Source organism: Aythya fuligula, chromosome 26, assembly GCF_009819795.1.
Source record: "Aythya fuligula isolate bAytFul2 chromosome 26, bAytFul2.pri, whole genome shotgun sequence".
Taxonomy (NCBI): domain Eukaryota; kingdom Metazoa; phylum Chordata; class Aves; order Anseriformes; family Anatidae; genus Aythya; species Aythya fuligula.
The window spans coordinates 2,205,254-2,231,528 of NC_045584.1; the positions used below are offsets into that span (position 1 = coordinate 2,205,254).

The 26,275-nt window shown below is 45.1% G+C and overlaps 3 protein-coding genes across 5 annotated transcripts in view; 1 reads left to right on the forward strand and 2 right to left on the reverse strand.

Annotated features, from left to right (window-relative positions):
- Nucleotides 1-4,406, forward strand: part of CPAMD8 (C3 and PZP like alpha-2-macroglobulin domain containing 8) — a 53,305-nt gene extending 48,899 nt beyond the window's left edge. For 2 of the 3 annotated variants that reach the window (XM_032203722.1, XM_032203724.1), the window contains exons 42-43: nucleotides 164-329; nucleotides 614-4,406. In XM_032203722.1, the coding sequence (XP_032059613.1) occupies nucleotides 164-329; nucleotide 614 (167 nt within the window). In that variant the 3' untranslated portion in view covers nucleotides 615-4,406. The remainder of the gene's footprint in view (nucleotides 1-163; nucleotides 330-613) is intronic. The other variant, XM_032203725.1, reaches the window with a different exon arrangement.
- A 1,049-nt stretch (nucleotides 4,407-5,455) lies between these two features.
- Nucleotides 5,456-7,154, reverse strand: F2RL3 (F2R like thrombin or trypsin receptor 3). Its single transcript, XM_032203895.1, has 2 exons — nucleotides 7,064-7,154; nucleotides 5,456-6,531 (listed from the first exon to the last, which is right to left on the reverse strand). The coding sequence occupies exons 1-2, from the start codon at nucleotides 7,152-7,154 to the stop codon at nucleotides 5,456-5,458; spliced, it is 1,167 nt and encodes a 388-aa protein (XP_032059786.1).
- A 4,681-nt stretch (nucleotides 7,155-11,835) lies between these two features.
- Nucleotides 11,836-26,220, reverse strand: SIN3B (SIN3 transcription regulator family member B). The gene is made up of 19 exons (XM_032203547.1): nucleotides 26,156-26,220; nucleotides 25,527-25,633; nucleotides 24,683-24,836; nucleotides 23,414-23,677; nucleotides 22,883-23,026; nucleotides 22,536-22,658; nucleotides 21,936-22,025; nucleotides 21,383-21,501; nucleotides 20,451-20,658; nucleotides 19,636-19,752; nucleotides 19,034-19,272; nucleotides 18,140-18,323; nucleotides 17,323-17,917; nucleotides 16,662-16,831; nucleotides 15,975-16,148; nucleotides 15,603-15,695; nucleotides 15,220-15,314; nucleotides 14,865-15,069; nucleotides 11,836-14,529 (listed from the first exon to the last, which is right to left on the reverse strand). The coding sequence occupies exons 2-19, from the start codon at nucleotides 25,547-25,549 to the stop codon at nucleotides 14,299-14,301; spliced, it is 3,228 nt and encodes a 1,075-aa protein (XP_032059438.1). The 5' UTR covers nucleotides 25,550-25,633; nucleotides 26,156-26,220; the 3' UTR covers nucleotides 11,836-14,298.
- Nucleotides 26,221-26,275: the final 55 nt, after the last annotated feature.

Genomic DNA, 26,275 nt, shown 5'->3' on the forward strand with positions numbered 1-26,275 from the left:
CCTCCTTTTCACTGTAAGACACTGAGTTAGCTCCTGTTTTGCCTCCCTTCTTACTATTCCTTCCCTTTAATGTCATTCCCATTCTCTCTGTGATGCAATATGCAATGATGAAATGCAGTTTCTTTGGATAAAGCACAAGATGAGACTATGGTTTCCTTTCCAGCAGAGGAAGGCCCTCCACCACAGTCAGATCTGTCATATTATTCCTATGAATACGACCCGGACCCCTATGCCTCTGAAGCTGACGTTTTTGAGATTGTGGCAGAGCTGACGACAGCAAGCACGTTAAAAGTGGACAAGATTCAGGAAGTAGTGACCACAGTAGAATGGTGAGCCCTGAATGTGGGGGTTTGTGAGTTATAATTTACTAATTCATGTGTTGGGTCAAATGTACTCGATTCCTCAAAATGGGCATTCTTACAAGCGACTCGCTAGCCTCTTTAGCAAGGAATCACCAGGAAAAAGATCTCACTGGGACAGCATCCAAGTCTTCATGGCCTGGATGTCTCCATTCCTAGCAGCTTTTAAGTTTTTCTCTGCCCTGCCTCAGTGATGTTTCACAAAGATATGTAAGGGGAAAGTGACTTTTTTCGTTATGTTCTCTTTTCAACAGAAATACATAATTTAAATAAAGAGAAGAGGCTCAGAATCAACTCCTGTATGAGTTTGTTCCAACAGACGACCTGCTGCAGAACAGAAACCGAATGATGACTACTTCCTGATGCCCTCAGAACTGTAGGCTTTGCTGCCCCATGGGGGTGGATCTGGAGCGCTAAGGGGGACACTCAGCATTATTCTTCTGTCAATTTTCCTGCCTTTTGTGCATCCTCCTAGGAGTACTTCCAAGGATGGGAGGCCAATATGCTGTGCCCTCTAGGTGAGAAAAATAGGGGCTGGAATTCAAACTTATAGACCTTTTCAGAATGTTTTCTCTATTATCAGGATACTGCAAATGCCATTTCCTAGCTACATTTAGAAGCTAAGTCCAGGCCTCGTGCTTAGCTGAACTGCTGTTTGAGGAAGGATGGCTGAGGAGTTTTCTCGCAAATTATTATAATAAAAATCAGTATGTTTTGCTAATTATGACATAGCAAGAGGCTAATCATCTTCTCTAGCCTATAAGTCTACTGTACCCACAATTATGTCCTAAAAGAAGAAAAACTGTCCTAATGCCTCCATGTTCAGGAAAGATGTTGGGAGGTCTATTTCACAAGAGAAAACTCAAATCCACTGTCAGACAGGGCTGAAAAGCTTCAGGTGGGGAGTTTGCTAGCCATAGCAGTGACCAGGATCTGGTGGGTGAGCCCTCTTCATTTTGCACTATGTGCTGATGAGGTTTGCTTGCAGCCTTCTCAGCTCTGCAGCCCCTTTCCTCCTTGTAACCCTGACATGAACTGACCGGAGGCACAGTCCTTTTAAATGCTCGCCTGACTTCACCAATCACTTTTATCTTGCTCCCACCAGCATTCCTATACAATGATTTTTATTTTTTTTTCTGGATATGGTAATCTATGCATAGGCCCTGGGCCTGCTTGCCAGTATAAATCACTGGTGTCACAGAGACTGGACTCCCTTAGACTGACCTGCCCCAAGCAATGTGGTAAAACTAAAAACAAAAGCTTTATTTCCAAAAGTGCATGAGCCAAGAGTTTTTGGTTTCCCTTCCTGCCTGGAGCAGCATTGTTCTCTTTGGAGGAGTTAGATGCAATTGCCTGTTGCAAAATAGTGTTAATATTTTATCTTCCCACGTCTATTGTTACAAGGACCCGGAGTGGGGTGGAAACTCCTTTTGAGGGTGTTTATTGGTGAATGGAAACAGGAAAAAGCCCAGCTCCATTCATTTTTAGGGCTTGTTTACACAGGAACCCTGACAAGAATATATCCCAGTATAGACATTCCATTCCAGAATAAAAGCAATTTTATTCCAGAAAGCTGTCTACATGGGGACAAAACAGGAGGTATCCCAGAAGTTGGGCATTTGGAGTTTCCAGTCCTTTTTGTCTGGGGCTAGATATTTGCAGAATGTAACTGACACGAGGAAGGTCTGGGTCTTGAAGTTCTCAGAAATTTCAGAACTGCTTTGTTGGAAAGTTACCAAGCCTTCCTTCGTGGCTGCTGTGAGCTCTCCTCACAGCATCTTGACGTGGCTGTTGCCCGTATGCACCCACTGCTTCTCAGCAGAGTTTTTTGCCACGTCTCTTCAGTGTGTATGAACAGACCACGTCCTCACTGTGTCCCCACTGCACAGCAGAAGCACTGGCGGCTGCATTCCTGTCTGGCAGGTAAATAAATGCCTTTAAACTAAATTCCATCTCCTGTAAGCAACTGGCCTGGCAGATGCTTGCTATTGTGTACACACACAGGCCTGAGTCAATATTTATTCCCTGGGTAAATAACAGACCTAGTATGAGCTGCAACAAGAGGTTGTTTTGTTGTTTCTTTTTTTCCCTTTTCTAAATATCAAAGCTGCACAATACAAACCCTGCTGTTTGCTGGTTCCAGCCTCAGCTGTTTAATGCTTCAAGGCTGGAGAATGAGACATTTGGTCACCCTGATAATGTCTGCGTGAGTGGCTTCCCACAGAAGATGGGACCTGTGCTCAGGGTTCTTCAGCCTCCTGTCCTCTGTCCCCTTCTGGCTTTAGTTTCCCTGTCTCATCCATTTAATGCTTTTAGATAGATATTCTAAGTAATTTCATATTGCTTCATCCTCTCACAGATCCTTGGGCAGTCAGACAGTGTCACCACTGGGCACAAGAAGAAGAAGGTAGGGAGATTCAGTTTAGTATTAAAGATGACTTCCTTCATTTTCCTCAGTCTCTGTTACATGTAATCTGCTAATTCAACATGCAAACATTTCCTCATTACTGCCAGCTACATCTCTCCTTGGTGCCAGCCTATCAATCATAGCTTTGGTCTGTGGGCTCGCTGTGTGCCAGAGCACTCACCTGTTTGAGGCAGGGGAGTCTTGCTTCTGTTTTATCCCTAGAAGAACTGACAGAGAGTCCTGGACCCCTAGCAGGCAGAGGCACAGCAGCCTCAGTGTCCTTCAGCAAAGGCAGTTCTAAATGGGATGCTGCACGTGAGGTCGTGTGCCAGGTTTTCTGTATCCTGAAGCTTGGGTTGCTGCTTCACAGCTTTCAGGGAAATTATTAGTCCATTGTCTCTTCTTCCTGTGTTCCTTAAGTACATATTGGCAGCCTCTGCCTCCCCTCACTCCTGCCACCAAACTAGCTCCTTTCTAAAGTTAAAAATCAGTCATTTGATTTAAGGAATCAAATAAAGGAACCTATAAATACACACCTGTTTGCCTTTTCTCCCTTGTTACAGTAGTAATGGAGCAGGTCTCTGTCCTCTCCACCCCAGCTGCTGGTCAACAGCTTTCCCCTGTCCCCAGTTTGTTGTTGCTGTTTCTTGTTATCATCAGTAATTCTTATCCAGGGAAAACAAAGAACTATTTTCCTTCCATTCTTCAAAGTCCTAGATGTAATACGCAAACTTTTTAGGGCTAGATCCAGGAGGACCACTTGACACAACATAGCCGTATCAGACTCAGTATTACTGAAGAAAAGCAGAGCTTCTGCTTCTTTGGGCTTTGAATTGTTTGTGGCTTAGAGATATTTGCCTCCCTCTGTCAGAGAGATGCTTCTCCTTTCCTTTCTCTGATGGTCCCTCACTGCAAAAGGAGAAAAGTGCTGGTGGGTTTGTAAGACACAAATTCCTACATACATCGAGTTATGTTACTGAATAGCTACAGCAGTGCTAGTTATCAGTGATTTTTGCTTGCAATCCTTTCAATGAAATTAATATTTATATATTTGTAACTGTACATTATGCAGAGTAATCATTACCATGGTATTTATTTTAAAGCAATAGTTCCCTTGTCCTTTCCTGTCCAAGTGTTTTGGCCTTGCCTCTTTCCCTCCTTAATCAGCCTCAGTAGGAAACAAATATCAGAAGAATGTTCAGTTTGTTTGAATAGCATCATTGAAACAACAGCACTTGCTTTGCTGACACTGATTATTGATATTTAATGCAGAGTAACCTGGTTTTCATTATTGCGGATAGATGATCTATTTGGAAAACCTCAGCTCAGTTTGTTGGTTGTTTTTTTTGTTGTTGTTTTTGCAGTACTTGCTATTTCTGACTGGGTGACAGTAGTCTTGGCTTGCAGCCTGGCTCCACCACATCTCCTGTGCTCAGTAGCTGGCGTGTTCTCTGTGCGTGCGCTGCTGCACCTGTAGGAGATGGGCTCTAGTTTTTCACCTGCATTTCACCCCTGCACGTACATGTAAACGCAAACAGTTCTATGATCATTTGCATTTTGTTCACACACATCTTAGCAAGTCTGAGTCCAGAAAAGGGTTTGTTTTAGATTATAATAAATATTTTATTAAAAACTGATTTTAAAACAATGCTGTTTGTCTCTCTTTATTCACGTTGTAGGCTGTAAGCTTGTTTGATCATAGATCACAGAAGTCATGCCTTTACCCGTAAAACTGAAGAATTCAGGACCTCTAAGGAAGTTGATCACTCATTTTCTACCTTTGTGCCTCACTGGGTTATTCCCCGAGATGAGCTGGCTCTATTTTGTCAAATTTGCCACATGTTCCAGGATTGAGCAACAAGCTTGGTTCATAAATGCAAGGTCTCAATTGCATGTGTCATTAAGCAAAAGCAGCAATGAGTTTCTGGAGTGAGGGTTTGCTCAATTCCTTCCTGAATATTTCCCTTCAAGAGACATAAACCAGTCTTTGCCTCAGAGCAATCATGAAGGTCGAGCAACTTGAGGATGAATGAACAGGATTTTTTACACTTATTACCAACAATGGGCTGGCATTACTATGGTGGTGTACATTTGTTCACTAGTCAAGCCAAGAATGTAATTGGTAGAAAAGCTAGCACTGTACATTCTCCTGCCAGAGGAGTATTTTATTTCAGGAGAATACCTTCCACAAAAGTACCTCCTTAGTGCTTTTGGAATGTTGAGAAATTTGATTTTGCCAAACACCTGTTCTTTTTCAGTTTTAGGTAAAAGGACTGTGTGTTCAAAGACAGCGAGAAAGCCGATAGCAGAAAAGGAAATAGAAAGCAGATAACAACTAGCTTGCAACGTGTATTAGGAGAAGCAGACTGAGGTGTGTTAGCAAAAGCATCCCTGGCAATAGAAGACCAGGTGAGAAAGTACGTGCAGTGTCCCAGTAACAGATCTATTCCCGTTCAGCACCCCACATCTTATCTGGACTCCACAGTTTTCAAGGAATGCTGTGGCCTTGGTTTATTTGGTCTCAGCTATGCAGACAGAAGAACGTGGCTCTTCCTTACCAGGACTTGCCTACTGGGGTGTACTGCTTGCTGCTCTGGATGAAACCTGTGAAATCTCAGCACTCACTGGCTTTGTCTTATCCCCACTGTATATTGTGAGTGCCTTGGGAGCAGGGAGCTGGGCTGGAGGTTTATACAAGCAAATCCTTGGAACTTTTCTGAGGGAGAGTTTCTTTGGAGGTTTTTAAGGACATGGTGGTTTTTTTGCTGTGGTTGAAGAATCTCCTCCTCACCTTATCCCGGAAATCTTCAGAGACGTAGTAGTAGACAAAGGGGTCGGCACAGCTGTTAAAGGTGCTGATGGCCAGGCTCACCATGTAGCTGATATACAGGTTACCGTACAGCTTGGAATGATAGCTGGAGTAATGAACGAGGAGGAGAACGTTGCTGGGTGTGTAGAATGCCACGAGTGTGAACAGCACGAGAGCTGTGAGCTTCATGGAGTAGGTGTACCGCTTGCCGTTGACCAGGAGGGCTCGTAGTACTGAGCAGTAGCTGAACAGCATCACCACCAGAGGAGCAAGGAAAGCACAGGCAATGAGGCAGATGAAATAGTAGAAATAATACCCATCGTCCTCATGCCTGGGGAGAACGTCGTGGCACAGAGTGTTGTTTGCTCTGTACAGGGGGTACGACTGCTGCTGCAGGGTCAGGGGCAGGGTGAGGACAGCAGCGCAGAGCCAGATGGCAGTGCAGGTACAGGCAGCAAAGGCAGGGGTGCGGAAAGAACGGGAGAAAAAAGGATGCACCACAGCCAGGTACCGGTCGACACTGATGCACGTGAGCAGCAGCACTGAGCAGTACATGTTCCCGTAGAAGAAAGCCGTGGTGACCCGGCACAGGCCTTCCCCAAAGGGCCAGTTGTTCCCCAGGAAATAGTAGAAAATCTTGAAGGGCAGCACCAAGATGAGCAGCAGGTCTGCTGCAGCCAAGTTCATCAGGAAGACAGTGGAGGTCAGCTTCTCGGCCCTGGTAGCCAGGACCCACAGGGCCAGCCCGTTTGAAGGCAGCCCCACGAGGAAGACGAGGGTGTAGAGGCAGGGGATGAGCCGCACGGTGACCACGCTGTTCAGCTGAGAGCGGGTGGCATTGTGTATCAAGAGGTACGTGATGTTGTTTATTGTTATCTTTTCTCCTGGGATGGCTCGGGGACACGGCGTGATCTCTGGTGTCGCTACCTGCTCGTTGGTGACATTCTGAGAGTAATCTGTCAGTGCAAACACAGCCTGTTACTTGCATGCAAATGCTAGCATTTTGCAGGACAGGCAGGATACATGATGCTTACACCAACCCCTAAGGTTTTGCATTTTATGATGGGGTCCCTAGTGGCAAGAGTATTCTGTAAAGTGCTGCTGTGCCATGGGTAGAAAAAACTGGCTGACAGAGTTAGGTGTGCAAGGGTAACCAGCAGCGACCTTACTGAAAACTTACACAGCTGCTGTTTGGTGGTGTCCCACCGCTCACAAACGATTGCTATGGTGTGCAATTATCAACATGCCTGGGGAAACGCAGTGCTTCCTCTGCCCAGCTTTCAAAAGAATCCAATTCACCCTGTTTCTTTCCCTTTCATAAGCATCTTCTATTACCTCCTGCTCTAACACGAGGATGTGTCAATCTCAGTTAGAGCATGCACCCCTGTGGTAACATGACACAAATGAGTTTTCAGGGATCTCATGAAGGCACCTACCAAGTATCCAGTACTTTAAGAAACAATTTTTCACCCAAAGATGTGCACTCACCGTCGTAGTCTGGAAAGGCCAGGCAGAGTCCCCAAAAGGCACAGCAGAGCATGAGCCGGGGTGACAGCCGCCCGTTCCTGGAGGTCCCCATTCTGGTGTGGCAACCAGGGAGCTGCTGGGCTCACAGCTGTGTGGGAAAGGCAGGCGTGCAGTGACTGTGCTTACGCATTTCCTTCTCGCAGTCCTTAACGCACGGAAGCACCAGGCTCATCCTGCGAAGCTGGAGGCCTATGGGGGTTGTCACGACATCCCTGCAGTCCCTAGAGTCCAAGCAGTGATGTAGCTCCAGTGGCAGCCACGGGACCAGGATGGATGCACGTATCCAGGTCCAAGGGGACTGTGTCTCATTGTCAGAGCCCAAGTGACTCATTTTGGGCTTCCCTCCTGCTCCAGAATATTCCTGAAAATAAAAAATGTCACATCTGATGCATTTTGCATTTGGTGTGGCATGTAATCGAAATGCCTCTGAGCTCCTGCAGCCAGTGTCCTTCCACTCCAAGTAGCTGTGCATGTTCCAGGTCTTTTCCCACACTAACCCAACAAGTTGGGAAGACATCGTCCCCTCACATAAACATAAATGAAGTACTGGGGAGCTGCAGATCCAAACAAACCTCCCAAGTTCCTAGGGATTACACAAGGCTCTTACAGCCTCATTTTGTGACAGTTCAGGGCTTTTAGTAGCTGTCTTGCATTCTCCAGATAAGGCTGGGCCTTTCAGAGTTCTTCAATTTCTGTATTTCTGCTCCTGCTTCCAGGGCAGACAGGGAAATGAACTGCACCTTCCTTCTTGAGCTGGCTGTGGAGGTTAATTAAAAGCCCCGTGCATCGGATCTGTTTGCACTTGAAAGCAGCAGCAGTAGCACGCACCAGCCTGGGGTGCCGTAACATCCAAGTGATAAGGGGCAAGATCCCAGGGCTGGACGGAGACGTGAGACGTGCTGCTGCCACTGATAAACCCCCAGGACAATGGAGAGCAGCTCCGTCCAGCAGGAAAGGGGCCTGACAAGGGTCCTCAGGAAGCCTCTGCTGTTGGGCAGATAATGGAGAATTTCACTCACTCTTGCCCAAGAAAAGCTGTGTTTTTTTCTAGAGATGTGCAGCCTCCACCCGCTAAACCCCCAGAAGAGCAGAGCACTCCTTTTTAGCTAGCAGCCTGGAGCAGCAGCGTGCTGCTGCCATGTACCTGCTGCTTGCATGGAAATGGTGACTCTCACAGAGTTGTAAGAAGGACCCTTTGCACTGGCAGGTATTGCCTTAGCCTTTAGGACTGTAACAAGATTTTTTGCTGGTCCCCCATCCTCTAACTTTGAGAGTGTAAGTCCCTTTCATGCTCTGCCTTGCAAACATCACTGTGAAAGTCCCAAATACTCTCCCATCATCTGTGTATGAGCTCCATTAGGGCCACTTCCCAATAATCAGAGGGTGGGCAGGAGGTCGGAGCTTGAGAGGCTGCTGGTTTTTAGGCTGTTGCTCTCCAGTCCCCTGCCTGGCTCTGCAAGGAGGTAAAGACAGAAGCTGGAGCCCGGGCAGTAGGAATTGTAAATTTGGTTTGGCAACCCGAGGAGGAGTTCAGTTCTTTCTCCTCAGCTTATGAATGGCCTCTTCTGTGAAGATTGCAAATCTGAGGCTGGCTGCTGTTTGATGAGATTCCTCTATTCCGAGGAGAAAATGATCCTATTTCCTTTGCTTTCACCATATTCCCACATCCTTGTGCCGAGCGTGTCGAGAGGTGGGGTTCCACTGGCAGGGACAGGGAAGATGCAATGTTAGATGTTTTGCTTTTGTGATTCTCTCAGGATTTATGAACCATTACAGAATGACTCATGTGGCCGCATATTTTCCATGCCTCAACCAGGATCCTTTCCATGCTCTGTATGCAAAAAATTAGACATAATCAGGTTCAGATAGTGTGCAAATCGCAGCCCCGCTTCCTATGGCCAGGTCTCTGGAGTGGAGCAGAGAGAGGTTAGGCCTTGCCGTAGCCTTCATTTTTCAGATGCTGTGTGATCTTTAGTGACTGCTTTAGATGCAGAACAGCTTGCATGAAAATTCTAATGCCAGAGGTTTGTCACGGCTTGTTAACATCTCTTTAAGTCGTGTGATCCCTGCCCTGTGGGGTAACAATTTGGTTTGAAAGCTATTCGTTGTGCAATAGACCATCTCCTGGGAGCAGGCACGCTTTTCTTCCGGGCTCTGAACCCTGAAGATGTAAGGAGAGCAGGTTAGGGATTTTAAAGCTTTGAGGGAGGGTACAAACACGACCTGCCCTGCCCCAAACGTACATCTTTAAGGCCTGGAAGAACAGACTTTGGGAGGGAAATGGCATCTTCATAATGGGGCTTACATTTTGCTCTGTTCCAGGAGCTCCAGGGAGTTCTTCAGCTGCAAGCCAGCAGGTGTGAAGACAAATCTTAGTGCAGCTAATACCTGCCCCAGGCTGAGCTCCGTTTGCTTTGCAGACACGAGGCGCAGCTGACTGTGGAGGCAGCGGCTCTGCCTTAGCGCCAGCAGCACGGAGCATTTCCACCAGTGTCAGCACAATGTCACATTTTCCATGAGTGCAGGACGGGCCCTGCCTTTCCCAGCCGCTGGGTGTGCAAGCATCTGAGACTTCTCAGAACCACCAGGCACAGAAACTTCCACTGACTGTTGAAGTAGAAATGATATTCCTTTTAAGCAGGATCCCCCGCATCCCAAATCTGCCTTTGCAGGCTCTGACACCTACAGGCTGACTTCATGCCCTGGGCCCTTCCTGACTTCTCCAGCTTGCCCTCCTCTCGCTTGGTGGGGTCTCACACCATCACCCTGCAAGCTCCCCAGCTCCAGAGGATCTCTGTGCCCCTCTCCTGCTTGTCCTGCTCTTCTCTTCCACTGGGATCCCACCCATAGCTTTTCCCATCCCTTCTCTTGTTTGTTTTCTCCTCACCACTTTGTAAGCTTTATGCTGGCGCAATATTCTTTGGGAGACTTTTTTTTTTTTTTTTTTTTTTTTTTTTTGAGAATGTCTCTTCTTCTTGCACTTTTCACTCCAGAAGGTAAGAAGCTCACGTGAAGTTACTATTCAGGAAGGGCTGAAGTTTATCAGCATCACTCTAACTCACTAGATGTTCTGCAATAGCTTCTGGACTTTTCGCAGCAAGTTATTGACACTGGGGTGGGGGCTGCCCTGCCTGATACAGACATCATCCCTTTTCAGCACTGGGTTTCGATTCGTCCTTTAACACAGGTATGGCTTAGGATTGCTAGACTTTAATTTAGCCTTAAATTTTGATGAGTGGAAGGTAGAAGGTGCCTCTGCTTTCTTTAGGGTAACTAATCCAGAGGAATGAATAAAAGCATGAATAAAACCTTAACTCATGTTTACACCCCCATACTTGTAGGATACCTGTCACTAGTTCCCAGCCCCCTTTCTCTCTGGGCATCACCGTGATGCAGTAACAAGGAACAAAAAATCCTGAAACATTAAATACCGCATTTGGGTATTCCCTTTAGCAATTCCTAATTTAATTTATAAAATCATTAGTTCTTACTCCATCCTGCAAACCTGACAGATATTTTAAGCTGTCTGCCATTGCCAAATGACTGTCCACTTGCCGAGATCTCCAACTGCTTTTGGGTGATGTCAGCTCTGGCTGTCCCTCCGCAGGGCCTTTCGCCTCCCCTAGAGCACGGGGAGCGCTCTTTGTGAGGAGTCCAAGGTCTTGTAGAGGAGACTCTTGTGTAAAGTGTATTGTGTCCTCCGAGATGCCATTACCATCATTTTCATCAAATTATTTCATACAATTTATGCAGCAGAGGAATGTTATTAGGAGAACAACAGTTTGTTTCCCTGTGAGCGAGTAATTCGCTGCACAGAAAGGAGAGTTGCCTTTTGTTATGGCAACGGAAGTGTTGAGGATGATGTAAAGGAAACTCCTATCAGATCTGGGTCACATCACGACAGCTTAATTTGCAAAATCTACACATGCAGTTGTTGCGCAGAGCTCACAGGGAAAACAGTTAAACATGTTATTACCCAGGAATTTGGGGAGGCTGAGGGAAAGGCGGGGCAGGGGTAATTTTCATGGTTGCAGTTGTATTGTCTTAACCTGGAGCAGATGTGCTTATAGATTTCGGAACTGGAATCAGTCACTTTCTTGAACGTCTCTTGTATTTAGCGTGCAAGTACTTGGAGGCCAGGCCTGGACCATGTTTTTGTGCCACAACTCTCATGGCAAAGGTGCTGCTAGAAATAAACCAATCTGCAGACAGATACGCTTGGCTGGCACTATACAATGTGTTCTTTTGATACCTGTCTCCACATGGAGCAGCTGTGCCACCTCAGGGACCTCTGTGCTCTCATCCAGGTATGGGCCTTTGCTCCAAGAGAGGTCTTGGCAGCACACACCTAAGCACAGAGCCACAGGCACCATCTTCCTGCACAGGATCTCTTATTGCACGCTACTTCCAGGAAACTTGTTTCCCTTTTACGTTAGGTAGTGCTCTAACGTACCACTGGAGTTAAGTTTAAAGATTTGCTGCCTGCTGTCCAGTGGAAGCGAGCTGGCACAACACATCAGAACCATTACATGCTGCAGCCTCCCTGCAACTGCTCGAAGGGAGCTTCATCCAACTTTTCAATTGCATTTTTTCTACTATTTAAAATTCAGTTTCAGGTGCACAGCAATCACTTCTGGGAGCCGTCATAGCATTCAAACTAATTTTAAACAAACTTAAAACAGTGAGACCTGCAGACTTTTAAAATCAATATTTTATTTTACTTGAATGTGCAAATAAATATAAAAAAACTACATTCAAAGAGCTGGCAAAGCAATTACAAGCCCAAAAGCAAAGATCCTTCAAAAAAATGGAAGAACAAACTCTTGAATCAAGGTCGTGCTAGCAGATACACAACAGTTGAGCTTAAACTCTCAGACGTTAGCAAGCCACTCTCAAACCTGCACTGCCCGCTATTCCATCATTTCACATCGTTTGCTACTATCATTTTTAAGACAATAGCACTGTAAAGGGCCACAGTCTGTCTTCACCTGTTCAGATTATAAATTAAGGTTTACAAAATAAGGATGCTTAAAAATACCTGAAGTACACTTAAAAATGGCAAGATGGAACAGGATGGTGCACAGGTGTGTTACCCTTCTACACTAGGGGACACCTGGAATCAAATGCATTTTAAGCCACAAGTTGCAACCTACTGTCTAGTAAACATTTTCTGTATCATAAAACCATAAAATTTGGCACAGTTGTCATCTCCACTGGAAGACAGCAGAGAGGTGAACAGGACTGAGGTGTATTTTGTTGAGCTGTCTGGCAGCGAAAGGGGAGACTGTGCTTTGCACTGGGCTTGTCCCCCCCTCTCCACCCAGCTCTCCCCTAGCTACACCCTCAGTGGCTTTTATCACTTACTGCAACAAGAGCAGGGGAAGAACCTCCAGATCATTTCCGTAACCAAAATTTAACAGACTCGGACAACGAGAACACGAGTTTTTGATGAATAGTGCTCCACTGGCAATGGTTGTGCAACTGGCCACGAATGCCAGAGACTGGTCTCCCTCCTTCCCTCCCACAGATTATTTTGCAAAAAAGACAAAAGAGTCGGTACAGTTTTCTATTAAATGTACCCCAAAGGCCAATTTTTGTACTGTCAAGTGAGACAATTGCAAAACCAAGTGCTGTACAGTGGAAATAACTCAGGAGAAATCCTACAGGCTGCTACTCAGGTCTGGCAGAAATTATAACATAAAAATCAAAGCCACAAAAAATATCCAGGTGGGGCGTTACTCCCCCAAAAGCCAGGAAAAGTTGGAAGCCGAGCTGAAAGGAGGCCAGACCTGCCTCAAGACATGATGTTTGTAATACACTCCATGACAGTGTGCTTGCCTTTGAGAAACAAGAGCAAAGTCACAACAGGATTGCAGGACAGACACGACTGAATTTTCTTGATTTTTTCAATAGATTTAGTCAGATAATTGACGTAGTGTTCTGCACGGTTCAAGGTACTTTTTGTCTTGCTTCTTTTCAAAAAGGCTTCGAAGTACAGATGGTTCAGTGGAAAAGTTCGTCTACAATGATTGTGGCTGGATTTAATCCTCCCCATCACAGATTTCCATGTGTCACTGCAAATACATCATCTGTGCTGACCTAGCAGAAACAGCAGAGTATCTGGGACAAACCTCAGATCCAGCGCACATACAGTGCTGCAAGAGCTCCATCTACCGACGTTATTTAAGTGGTACAACCCAGCAGAACCACGGAGTCCGGGCATGCACAAGAAAAGCGAAGCGCCTGAGAACGCAGTCTCCAGAGGCTGCCAATCAGCATGCAAAATCCCCCCCCAAAAAACCCAACCCCAAAACCAGACCAGACCTCGTAATGGGTATTCCTTCCCACGCACACGCTCCAAGCAGCTCCAGATGTGAAAGGCAAAGCCTGCAGTAGGTCATAGGTTCACGAAGCAATGAAATGGGATGTGGCACAGCACCTGCAGGCAGGTAGGTGACGGGTCTTGGCTGTCCTGTGCCACCAGCTGCTCTTGCCTAGCACTGCAGGTTACAGAGTTTCTTCCCCCTTAGTTCATGCTCCAAAATACACAGTTGATGAGTGAGAGTTAGAGGGTTTAGCACACCCTTGTCTCAGTTTTGGCATTTTCTCACCAGAGCATCGGTGACAAATACTGCAATTGTTGCCTTATCAGTATGCACAGATAACGAAGCACTCTGCAGCAAGGCTGGCAACCTGTGTCAGGTTCTTTCAGCCACACCGGCACTTGGAGGTTACATTGAAGAGTTCTGCAGGCTCCAAGACAGCACAAACTCAGGAAGATAGGGAACATAAAACCTTTCAAAGTGGAAGCAGCTGCCAGCATCTGCTCAAGCACCAGCCAACTCCATCTCTCCAACGAAGCCACTAGTGGTGGTTTGCCAAGAGCCTGACCCCCTCATTCAGCCCTTCTGTGTTGGCTGGTCAGCAGTGGCCTAAAGCTATGAAACTACTAAAAAGTGTGTGGCAATGCCAAGAGCCCTCTTCCCATAAAGCTGTTAAGTCTCTTCATGATGACTGGAGGATTACGCTGCAAGAAGACAAGTCTATGCCATATGGAAAATACATCATAATCCAAAGTAAAATGCTGTTTGGATAAATATCATTAATACATACATTGCATTCCCACCACTATTCTCAGAGTAAATGTGTTTCATCAGCAACGCTCCTACTTGTCTTGGTCCCAGGCACAAGTCTCCTCATGGTGAAGCTGGACGGCGACTGTACTGCACTCTGTATCTGTTCACCGGGACCCCGTGGACATTCACTGTCTCGCAAGTTGTTTTACAGGGCACCATCTCCTCATCTTCATCTCCCATTAGCCAGTCTTGAACTACATCAACTGCTTCCATGGTCACATTCTCTTCTAGCCACCTGTTGTGCCATTCTTCAAACTGCTGGTGGTGCTTTAACAGCACCATTGGCTGTACCTGAAAGCAGGACAGTAAAGATCACCAAGAGGTCAAAGCCTTCACCTCTTTGGATGTCCAAGATGTGCATGCTTTACAACACAACACAAACAGCAAAACAAAAAGCTGCATCCCTGCCTTTAAAGATCTCTATTTCTTTCTGTTTGATACTCGCCCTTAAAATTTGCATGGTAAAGACTACTAAATTAAACCAAAGCACACAGAATCTACTCTCTCTCCTCTGTTTCATCCAACACAGAGAAGTAACTTCTGGATGCAGCTTGCAGGAATTCAGTCACAAGACCTCTTACTGGTATCTGTCTTTTGGCTGGCAGAGAGAGTAATAGGAGATGTACCTGTTTGGCTCGGCAGAGAGCTCCCCGCCTGTACATGTAATCCTCTGAGTTCATGATGAACATCATTTTGTGGGTGTTGAGCTTAAAACGGCAGTCCACATTGCAGGCGCTTTCTACCCCAATCAGTCTCTTCCAGGAGCTCTTCACTTCACTCCGCAGAGCTCTCACTTGCTTACATTGCCATTTGCGAAATTTTTTTAGGTTTCTAAAAATAAAAAAAAAAAATAGAAAAAAATATGAAACGTTCATCACACTTAGTTTTCCATTCTCTTAAGTACATCACCCAAAATCATTGCCACATGTTTAGAGGAAGTAGTATCAGCTGCAGGCGTGACTGAGGAGGGAGAGAACTCACCTTTGCAGAAAGACTGGTTTCAATAAGAAGCCATCATTCTGGTTGTTCGGAGCTCCTTCTACCCCAACGTACTGCTCCATGTAGTTAGCAAGGTGCTACAGAAGAGAAAACAATTTCAAGTCAGATTTCTCTCATCAGGACAAACACTGCTGCAAAGAACTGCTTTACTTCCAAGCTGCTTTTTATGAAGATGCTGGTATCTCACTCAACCCCAAGCTGATTTATGTTGGAACTGTTTTGTTAACGTACACGCTGCTGTCAATGACCACAGCCCCACATGTAATCTTCCCACCTCCTAAGTAAGCTTATCCTTCTGGCAAAGCCTCACGTTTTAGAACAAGAAGTCAGTCATACAGCAGACTCCACGATCACTGTAGTATTACCTGGACCTCCACAGGATCTTCTGTTTGGGTTTCCTCTGTATCCAGAAGCTCAATGGTCATGATCACCTGCCCTTTCCGCTGCAGAAACATTACCTATAATAAAGTGGCAGGTATGAGATATTGGCCACATGGGTCCACAATAGAATGCTGGATAGTCAAAAGTCATTTGAACAATAAATACAAGAACAGGACAGGAGTAAGCAACAAGGCTTTTCAGTGAGCCAGTACACCACTTTGCTATCTGTGGTGGTGTTGGAACCTTCTTCCCATACTGCTTTCTCTCAACACTGTAGCCTTGGAGCTTCCAAACCCACTTCTCTGAGGTGAAGTGCTACAGCCACTTTATGACATTCTCTGGCAGCAAATTCTTACCTTGAAACAGTTCTCATCTGCCATGCAACGTTCAGCCTTCCATTGATAGCTGGTCTCCTTTGCTGCCCGGACACACCGAGAGGATAAGTTACCTCCAGCAGCACCTCGCTTCCTTTCGTTTAAGTAGAGCTCAACAACCTTCAAGCAGATGTCATCGCTCACTAGATGGTGAAGCTTCCATTAAAAAAGGGGGAATTCAGTCAGCAAGTCTGGGCCAAGAGTTTACTCTAGTGTGTTATGAAAGGAGTGCAAAACTCAGCACAGCGTCACACCTCAGACAAAGTACCGAAGTTCTAACTTCAGAGACTTCGCACCCTTCACTCTCCTTTTCATTACTTTGCCATGCAAGGAACAGAGAAGAGCAGGGGCTGATATACCTTAACTGTAACTAAACTACAACTAGAAGACAGATATTGAGTAGAAAGGACTGAGCCTGTCTTTTGCCTTAGATAAACATTGGAAATGGCAGAATTTTGGAAAAAAATGGAACCTAAGGCCAAAATGAATCAATCCCCTGAGGTGATCCCTGTACTGTAGGTGATGCTGAACTATCTCACTGAAAATCTGTCAGGCCCTTTCCACCACAAACATACCTTTTCTATGAATTTGCTCAACATTTTCTGAGTTTATATAGTACAAGGCAATGTGAGAAACCCATTTGTCAATGGACAGCAGCAAACTAGTTACCTGGCGGACAATATTCTGCACTAGTTTGTCCATAGTAAAGCCAATATAGGCATGGATAGTGAACATCTCCCTCAGCGTGTCCTCGTACTGTGTCGGGTCAATATTCCCATCCAGCAGACTCCTCACCATATCCAGGAAGGCAGGATAGTACTCCTCCAGCTCCACCTCACCTGGACAGGGAAAAAGAGCTGTCATTTACTACATGAAAGTAGCAGAGTGAAGTCAGAAGAAGTACAGGACAACACTGCTAAAGAACCAAGACATTCAGTAGTGGGAACATGTTTACACAGAAGTCTCTGGAAGGAGTGCTGGGAGGCTAACAGTTTTTCCTCTTCCATTACTACCTTGTGGTTATCTATTTCATTGTGGAGCCATTCACATTTTAATCAAAGTCACAGATTAATACAAGACACTTCAGAGCATCTGACAACAGTGGGCTTGCAGGAAGTCTCTATGAACTATGTATGTCATTTATCCTTTGAGGGCTTTCAAACTAGCTGTCCTGGTAAATCAGCTGCATCCACAAATTGCAAATACAGTCGAGGTTTGTACCTCTACCTTCCTTACAAACTTGCTTGTTAGTCTCAGTTACCCAGATATAAACATTCAAGTGCTAACAACCAGAACATTAAGAACAGACTATGTCCCAGATTGCTCTTACTTGGTTGCTTCAGTCTTAGTTCCATGGCTGGATCATTGGTCTTTTCTTTTCTCCCCTCACAAAGGAGTTTCTCTCTCTCTTTTTCTGTCCGATATTCTAGAAGCTGCTTCTGAGCTTGACGATAAATCTTTAAGAGCCTCGAGCACAGAGTCTGATGAAGGCGGAGGAAGAAATACCAATTATTATTGACAAAGAACAGACTGTAAACATCATCCAGAGTGTTGTGAGGCTCAGCAGCTGTAACATCACAGAAGGTTGCTTTTGCTTCCAAAGGACTGCTTGGAGGCCCAGGCATATGTTTTTTCCGCAGCTCAGGAGTATCCAGGTTCTGCCCCTGATGGTTTTCTCTGTCTTCATCTGTTGATTCTTCAGAAATATTGTGTTCAGGGGGCTGAGAGAAAAACAGCTCGGGTATGAAGTGGTGCACTATCTGCCGAATGGTTGCTTGATCCTCCTTTTGGATAGTAGGCTGTCGTTTTACGTAATAGCTGATAAGAGATGCTGCATCTTCCAAAATCTGCTTGTCTTCATAGATAAAGATCAGATGAGGCTCGTTTGTGGATGAGCTTCTCCCCTCTGAGTGCTGCTCCTGATGCTGTAATCAAGAGACAAATAGGTAAAGATCCTTCCATTCCATGCTCAAGAGACTTTCCTGCCAGAAGAAATAAGCCCATGTTAATGCTATGCTTGGGACAGTCATTTTTGACTGAGAACTCTTCCAAGCACTACCTTCAAGAAGGTCCCAGGAGTGAGGTAAACCTTTAGATAATATATAAATGAAGGACAAATAGGATGCACTATTTGCTAGCATACATACCTCATCATAGACACTCTCGATTTCATTCAGCAAGCTCTTGGAGCGCAAAGCTTTGGTGTCATTTTGTTTGAAGTTGACAGCCTGGTGGTCAAGAGACTTCAGGTAGGCTTTCTCATACTGCTCCCGCCAAATTTTGTTGAAGCCCTGCTGGGCCTCCCGCCACTCCTCCTCTTTTGCTTTCAACCTGCGTAAACATGCACTCTACTTCAGTTTGAAAAGACAACCACAGAAATGCACACAAAGCAGTTTTAAAGTAGTTAATTGTGATGCACCACAAACTTTTCAGCATTCCTAGGACCCGTAAATAAATAAAAATGCACCATCATTGGAGAAAGGTTATCCTCTCTAACATGACCTACAGAACACAGTTGTTTAAAAAACGCTTAGGAGGAAGTCTAGAAACCCACAATAGTTTCCAATACCTTAACTGTATAACTGGAGATCATCTCACAACACCTTTCAGCATTACAAGGAGACTGTGTTTTGTTGTGTTTGTTTTTGTTTGTTTGTTTGTTTTTTAATAATAATAATAAAAAAAAGGATGGCTGAAGTACTCAGAAATAGAGTAGACAGGACTTACAACTCAAAAATAGTTCACTCCCAAGTCTAACTAAAAAATGTGGTTTTCCTGTAGGCACAGTCTGAGAAGTTTAAATACAGAAAGGAGAATTTTCAATAAGCTAACAAAACATTTTTACAGACTTTTAAGAATCTGCTAGAACATTTGTCACTTCAAACAAAAGCCTACTTTATTTCCTATTTCTGTCCTTTGCTGTAATCTAAAAAAGTGAAAACCAAGTCACTTACTTTTGTAAACAAAACAAAACAAGAAGCTTTACAATCCTGTAATAATTTCTTAAAGATCCCAGGTGAACATGGGAAAATGGCAATTACCTCTTAAGAACAACAGGAACTGCAGTAACTGGGTTTTTCTTAAGGCTTTCAATGATTTCTGGTGCTTTATCACCGTAGATGCGATAGATGGCCCTGCGCTGGATCACTTCTGATGTTCCTCCCAAGCAGTCATCGAGTCGAAATTTTTCTTGATCCTCTTGAGTCAGTCGAGAAAGCTTTTTCTGTACGCTCTCCAGCACACGTATTGTAGCTAAATTGGTCTCCAAGACAACATCCAACTGTTAAGAAAGAGTTCAAAAAAGACAGTGTTAAAAACAGGCATAGCAGGAAAACGGAGACGAGCGGTGCACAGGTCTGTTGCCCGCTGGGTGGAGCTAAGAAGCATCACCAGGGTTTCCCACTGGGAGAAACAGTATACGTATATTTCTTAAAGACAAGAAGCTTTTCAGAACTGGATCCATGCCTAAGAAGAACTATTAGACTCCAAGCAAATGGGAAACACCAAACTAACTCCAATCAATGAATAGTAACTGAACTTCCGTTATTTGGCCCCCAAGTAGTTCAGTCAAAACCCTCATGGCTAAAAGTTTTGCTTTCTGAGGAGAAAGACAAGCAGAAAGGAAGCTGAGTAGCAGAGGTACCTCAAAACGCTCATCTTCACAGCGGTGCAACTGTTCCTCATAAGGAGTCTTCTTGGAACTGACAAAAGTTGAGTCTTCAGACCAGGACGGGAATGAAACCCAGGTGTCATTTAACACCTGCAACAGACATTGAACAGAGCCTTATGAGTCCAGAGCTGTTCTCAGGGGGCTGATACTTTACTGTTTTATTCTTGCAGAGTTCTTCCCTGAGTTTCTACTGGAATTTTCAGCCTAGTTAACACTGTCATGAGTGCTCTTCAGATGATTAGAGGTCCGTGTAGAAATGTGTCAAAGTTCAAAAGCACCTTCACGATCATCTCACAGAGCACAGAGATCACTCTGCATTAATCCACAACTGTAAGTAAAGCAGACGCAGTTGCCAACAACAGGGAAAGGTGGGAGCATCTACCTATACTGCATTATGTCTGTTCTCAGTGACAACAGTGCCTGTGACACTCGCTAATGGTGCTCTTTCAGGAGAAACATTGCTTTTAAAAGTTAGGGTCCACTGCTAGAAAATTAATTTCATCCTATTTAATGTTCTTTACTATACAAATAATTTTGTGTATGCACACAGATTTAAAAGAGATTAAACTGAAAGAAATGCTTTGAGATATGTTTAGACAAAATTAGCAAGCTGAATGTGGATACTCTTATTTCAATAAATTGGATGAATAACTGATGCAAGATTAAAGGCAACTAATCAGTGTTAGAGAGAGGAATCCATGTGTAGAAGCTGTAGCACAAACTATTCTACTTCAGGTTACCTAAGTACAATGTGCGTACAGGGACTGAATAGGTTGATCCCCAAATACCTCCTTGCAAATGGCTGTTCTTCCACTGCACTTTGGCTGCTGATAGGTTTTGGGAAGAGCACGGTAACTTGATCCAATGCGTTTGCAGGAAGCATAATCAATTTCCCGACTCATTCCATCCCCAGATCGGTCACTCAGTGGAGAAGCAAATGAAAGCTCTTTCACACCAAGGAAGGACTTGAACTGTGCAAATAGTTCTGGGAATTTCCTTCAGAAACACAAGTAAGCATAAGCTACGTTATTTCATTCTGACAGTTTTAGGGTGCCTAATGCATGTCATAAAAGTGAGGGTGAAGACCCAAACAGATTTAGTACCGTGGTGAGAAATCCTTCACCAACATTTTACCTCTGTTATCTTTCCCTCTGAAATGCTTTATGTTCTTTTGGACTTAAGGCAGAAAGAGAATTTCTCTTCACAGCTTCGCCAATACTACCCTTAACCGAGGAGTCAGCGTTCCTTGCTGTGTGACTCCCTCTTCTGTTGAAAGCCAAACAGCACAAGAGACTCACAACAAAGGTAGAACTATTTATATTTTTCACAGCTCTATTCCGAGCTTCCATGTTTATACCTGTATTTTACAGTGAGAGATTAGAACAGGGAGTGTGAACAGAAACCACAATCCAGAGTACAAGAGATTCTCTGCCCCCATTAGTATAGCATAGCATCGGGTAGTCTCATAAGGTTTTCAACTGGATGTACAAGCAGTAGAAAATATCCTCCCCAAAATGCACGAGAGCTGTGTAGATATGTTAAGATGCGGATTTTATTATTCCTCTTTATGGATTAGCTTCCAATCTCTGGCATGCTACCTGGAAGTATTTCTGAAGTTGAATCCAAAGCTTCAGTAACAAAGTTCACTGTGCCTACCAAAAATTAACAGAGCAAGGCCTAAAAAAGTACAACACGGCAGAGACTGCAATCAGTAACTTACCCTAGAAATGGTGTAACTAGTTGGAGCAGCTCGGAGCCAGAGACCAACTCCTGGTTGAAGAGAGCAATGCAACGGAGAAAGTTTTCATAGACTTCCTGGCTCTTTAGCACCCTACGCACCTAAAGACAGTTTGGAGAGAAATGATCAGATGGCCTGAATGTCATTTTTATTTAGCGTTCATATTCTGAAGCACTCTGAACTATGGGTATGGTGGCAAACCTCTATCTGCACCATAATACAGAAAGAGAACATGCCCCAAAAGTCCCAGTTTCATATAATAATTTAGTAAATACATTTGATTATTATGAGGAAATATCACTGAAAAGCAGAGAAAAATGTATCTGTCAGAGACAAGCATTCAGGAAAAGGTTAATGATGAGTTTCCACTCCTCTTCCAAAATCATCTTTTTTTTTTTCTTGGTCTGCCTCTGCCACCCGAAGTCAGGCAATTGCTAAGTGCTGACACACAAATTGTATACAAAACGAACCAATTAGTAACCACATAAATGGCTGAAAATTAGTCCACAGATGGGAGAACAGGCCAAATACCGACCTTGTCAAAGAATGAAAACTCTTGCAGTGTTCCATATTTTCCCACTGTTGCTACTGACAGATCTTTGGTACCTCGCAGTTTCATTTTCTTCTGTTAAAAGAACAAACAGTTTTACTTAACACGCTGTCACTCAAATACTATCAAATTCCACTTTATGGACATGCAACAACTCTGAGCAAAGGCTGAAACTCTGTATTTCCCAAAGAGTGATCTAACATTGCTATGTCAAGTCCTCCAGAGCAATCTCTATCAAATGACTCCCTAAGCAAAGAAGAAAACACACACAAAATGGATCACTTCAGGAAGAATTCCAAAGAACAATTCCCTTGTAAGAACAATGAATTGGCCCTTTCCAGAGCCAATACTTTGTACATAAGGTCTTGATATTTAGTATTTAACATGGTACCGCATACATTAGAGCATACTTTAAACAACTTCTTTTGCTGCAGGAGATTAGCATTTTTAAAATAGCTTTGAATATTTTCTCGTACCTAACACCTATGTACCTCAAAGATACCACTCATTACAACTTTATCTAAGGAATTATATAAACACAATGAGTAATACCAGGTTACTCTAAGTTTCACTTGCAAAAGATACCTTTGCTGGGCCAGAAACAGGACGCAATAGCAGTGGTCTGGATCGTTTTTTGCTGTGTTCAAGATTCTTTTCATGCTCAGTTTTCTGGACACTGTTCACTTCACATGGTCCATTTCCTGTGAACTGAAGAAAATAAATAATCATTCTGATGCTCTCTCCTCAGTCCGTGCAAATAAAGAATCTGACTTATCCGAACAGAGAGCATGTAGTTCAGTGACCTGCTTTGTGAAATTCCAGACAGCGAAGAGAAGCAAATTTCATCTACTGGCTGTATGTTTTTCCATAATATATTCCACATACAAACAGGCAGTGTTCAATAATCTGTCTTGTTCCAAGCATACACATACCAAAGACCTCTTAGCCTCCGGAAGAAACTGTCCAAACTCAGAGAGCAGATCCTCCTGTCCCCTGAACAGATTTGCTACTTCAGTAAACACTTCTTCCTCTGACATGCCTCGAAAGGGTCGACCTTTAGTGTTCAGCTGTTCTTTCTGCAAAAGTATGCACAGATGTTAGATGCAAAAACATACAATGCAAGAAAAGCTGACAACTCCACAACAGTCAAAAGCCCTAGGCAACACAAACTTGATTTAAACCGCAGACAGCCCAGGGTTCTTACAGCGCATCCTATTACAGAGGATATCACTACATCAACTGAAGGTTAGCAAAGGCAGATGCAGATACAACCCCTTCACACCTCAGACCCCACAAAGTTCTACAGTTTTCACACTTCTGTCATTTCCTCAAGTAAATATCTATGAGGCAGTCATTGGACAACAGCTTGGGAACCGTTCAACAGGCTGACGTTTCATTCGACAACAACTACTCAACCAGCCACACTGCACACCCACAATATCTTAACGCAGAAGGCTTTTTACCTGGTAAGTATGAAGAATTTCTAAAAAGGATCTGTAAATTTCTGGGTGGTCAAGGAAGCGTGTTTTGATCTTATTCACGTAACTAATAGCATTATTGAACTCTACAGAATCAGACTCCAAAGGAATCTGGGATTTATCTTCTTTGTATGGAAGCTGTTGCCTGAACTCCTCGGAACAGTCACTGTGGTTGTGCGAGTTCTCCTGCGAGTAATGCAACAGCAGCCCACTGCCAGGGACAGCGCTGGGAACAGGCTCTGAGGGCACCTAGTGGTGTAAGACACACAAGACAGTGACTCGTACAGCAACACAGGTGCAAGTTCAACTACAATCTAGCATCAGTATTTTCAATGTTTAACTAGAAAGGATTACGACATGAAGAAATAAGGAAAAAATATTTGATTAGCCAATGAATTTCCTTACCTACGTTATTAACGCCATGAGTTAAAAAAAATCCCATAAGCTGTATCTGGCTTACAAACCATCTGACTCACTGCTGCTTTTTGACTGTCACTGCATTTCCCACTACCCTTGAGAGGGTGTACCAAATCACGCATGCTGCAGTTTCTAGTACCACTGTTCTACTCCAGAGGAACTGTCAGTTTTAAGAAACATTAAAATGTAAAGCTCAAAGATGCTGAATTTATAAGCCACAGAGAGATCTATGGAAACTAAGACCTAAAAGATATTTACTGCTACTAATTAGAGTTAAACCACAAGTTTATCAGTCGAATTCAAATGGTAGCTCCATTTCAGCCTCCACAACCACACAACACGAACGAAAAAAAAGCAGAAGCCAATACATATCCGCCTACGTTACAGCAGAAGCCTTTCATTGCAGGATGGTACCAATTGCATGGCAACACTTGACACACATTTTTTTGCCTACCACCTAAACACATTCCTCAGTTTCTTATTGGAAGTATGAGTCTTCCAGATCTTTTTTTTAAATTCGTCACTACACACCACACATTGAGAGTCTATAAAAACAGCTCAAGCCAATTACAATTTCAGTTTTCAAACCTGCCTGAAGTATTTTAAGTTGCACTGGCACTTTGTGCAGGAATAGCATTCTAGTGCAAGCTAAACTAACGACTGCTTTGAGAAGAAACATTCAAATTTATGTTGTACCCATTACCATACTTTGAAAACCATGTAAAAACTTTAGCAACGTGCAATACTTGCAAATCTACAAAGCCTAAACTGTGTGAGAGATGTATATAGTGATACATATAACAGGATTTGCTTAGAATGATGAGCTCCGTAACCTACCTGACTAGCCAATGGTGACTGTATGCTTAACTTCCCGTTCTTTGGAATTTCTATTCTGTATCCCAGTGGGAGGAAAGCATTGAATCCTACAATGAGGTCAGGATGCTCATGGAACAGCTGTGAAACACGTCGGATTACGCCAGGTGTGTCAATGCTAAAATTGAGAACAGTTTGTTACTTGTGTCTAAATCAGAAATCTGAGTCAAGCCTAGAAAATTACAGAGGTACATCAAGCAGCTGGCTTCTCACAGATGTGGTTTTTAACAAACTTTGGGAACTTTAGACCTGGAAATTAACCCAAACAGAGGGAACAACCACCATCCACTGCAGCCTCTCCCTGGGAGCGTTGTCCACAGAGATAGATGTGAGTGTGCAGGTTACGTAAATCGGGCAAGGCAGCCATCACCTGGAAGGCTGATAGGTCACAGCTCTGTGCTTAGGAGTTTTATTTTCTAGACTTGTGTTTCAGAGTGGGAAGTAAAACCACGTTTTTCTTTTCCTGGGGATTTCTGCTCTGGAAAACAATGAAGCAGAGGACACCGGGGTGGACAGACAGCGTTTTCCGCTGTTGTGGGGCTGTGCTACAGGGGAACAGGGCCAGCAGGGTGGCCTGTGTGTCTGAGGAGATGGTAAAAGTTGGTTGGATGTGGTGCTTAGGGACATGGTTTAGAGGGTGACATGAGTAGCAGGAGGATGGTTGGACCAGATGATCCTGAAGGTCTCTTCCAACCTTAATGATCCTAGGGCTCTAAAATGGTGGGAAGGCTGGGGAACCCTGCAAAGGCCCCCGTAAAGCCCGAGAAGCTCCATGGGGCAGTCCTGGGGTGCGGGGCCTGGCCTTTACCTCTGACTTTTGAATTCTTTCATGATCTCCAGAAAGCCGTTGTAGGTGGCGGGGTCGCTGCCGAAGCGAATCTTCACCTGGTCCAGGTAGGAGAGCGCGTCCTCCACCTGCAGGGACGGAACGAGGCTGAGGCCCTGGGCAAGGGGTGGGGGGGACACCACACAAACCCTGGGGCACCCCAGGGCACCGGGGAGGGGGAAAACAGCCCCGGGAGGACCCCCACAGCCCCAGGGGGACACCCACAGCCCTGAGGGGGGGGCACACGGTACCAGAGGGGATGGCAGCCCCACGGGATGATGGAGGGTGGGCTGCAGGGTACCGGGGAGGGGGGGGGCACGACACAGCCCCGGGTGCAGGGAGAGGGGGGGGGGGGGGGGCACGGTCCCGAGGGAGAATAGGGCTCGGGGGGGGGGGGTGGACGGGGCCACGGTACCGAGGCCGGGAGAAGAGGGGCGGGGGGGGGGGCACGGCACCGGAGGAGGGGGGCAGCGGCTCCTCAAGGCAACGGAGGGGAAGGAGGGGGGGGGGCACCGGAGCCCGGGAGCGGGGCAGGCCCCAGGGACGGGCCGGGCGGAGGTGGTGGGGGGGGGGGGTCGAGGACACCATCCCGGGATCGCCCCCGCACTCACATGCACCGGCAGCTTCTCCTGCGCCACCGCCCGGCCGCCGCCGCCGCCCCACCGCGGGGCGCTGCCCCCTCGGCCACCGCCGCCCCCCGCCGCCATGTTGGGATCGCGGCCGCCGCCGCC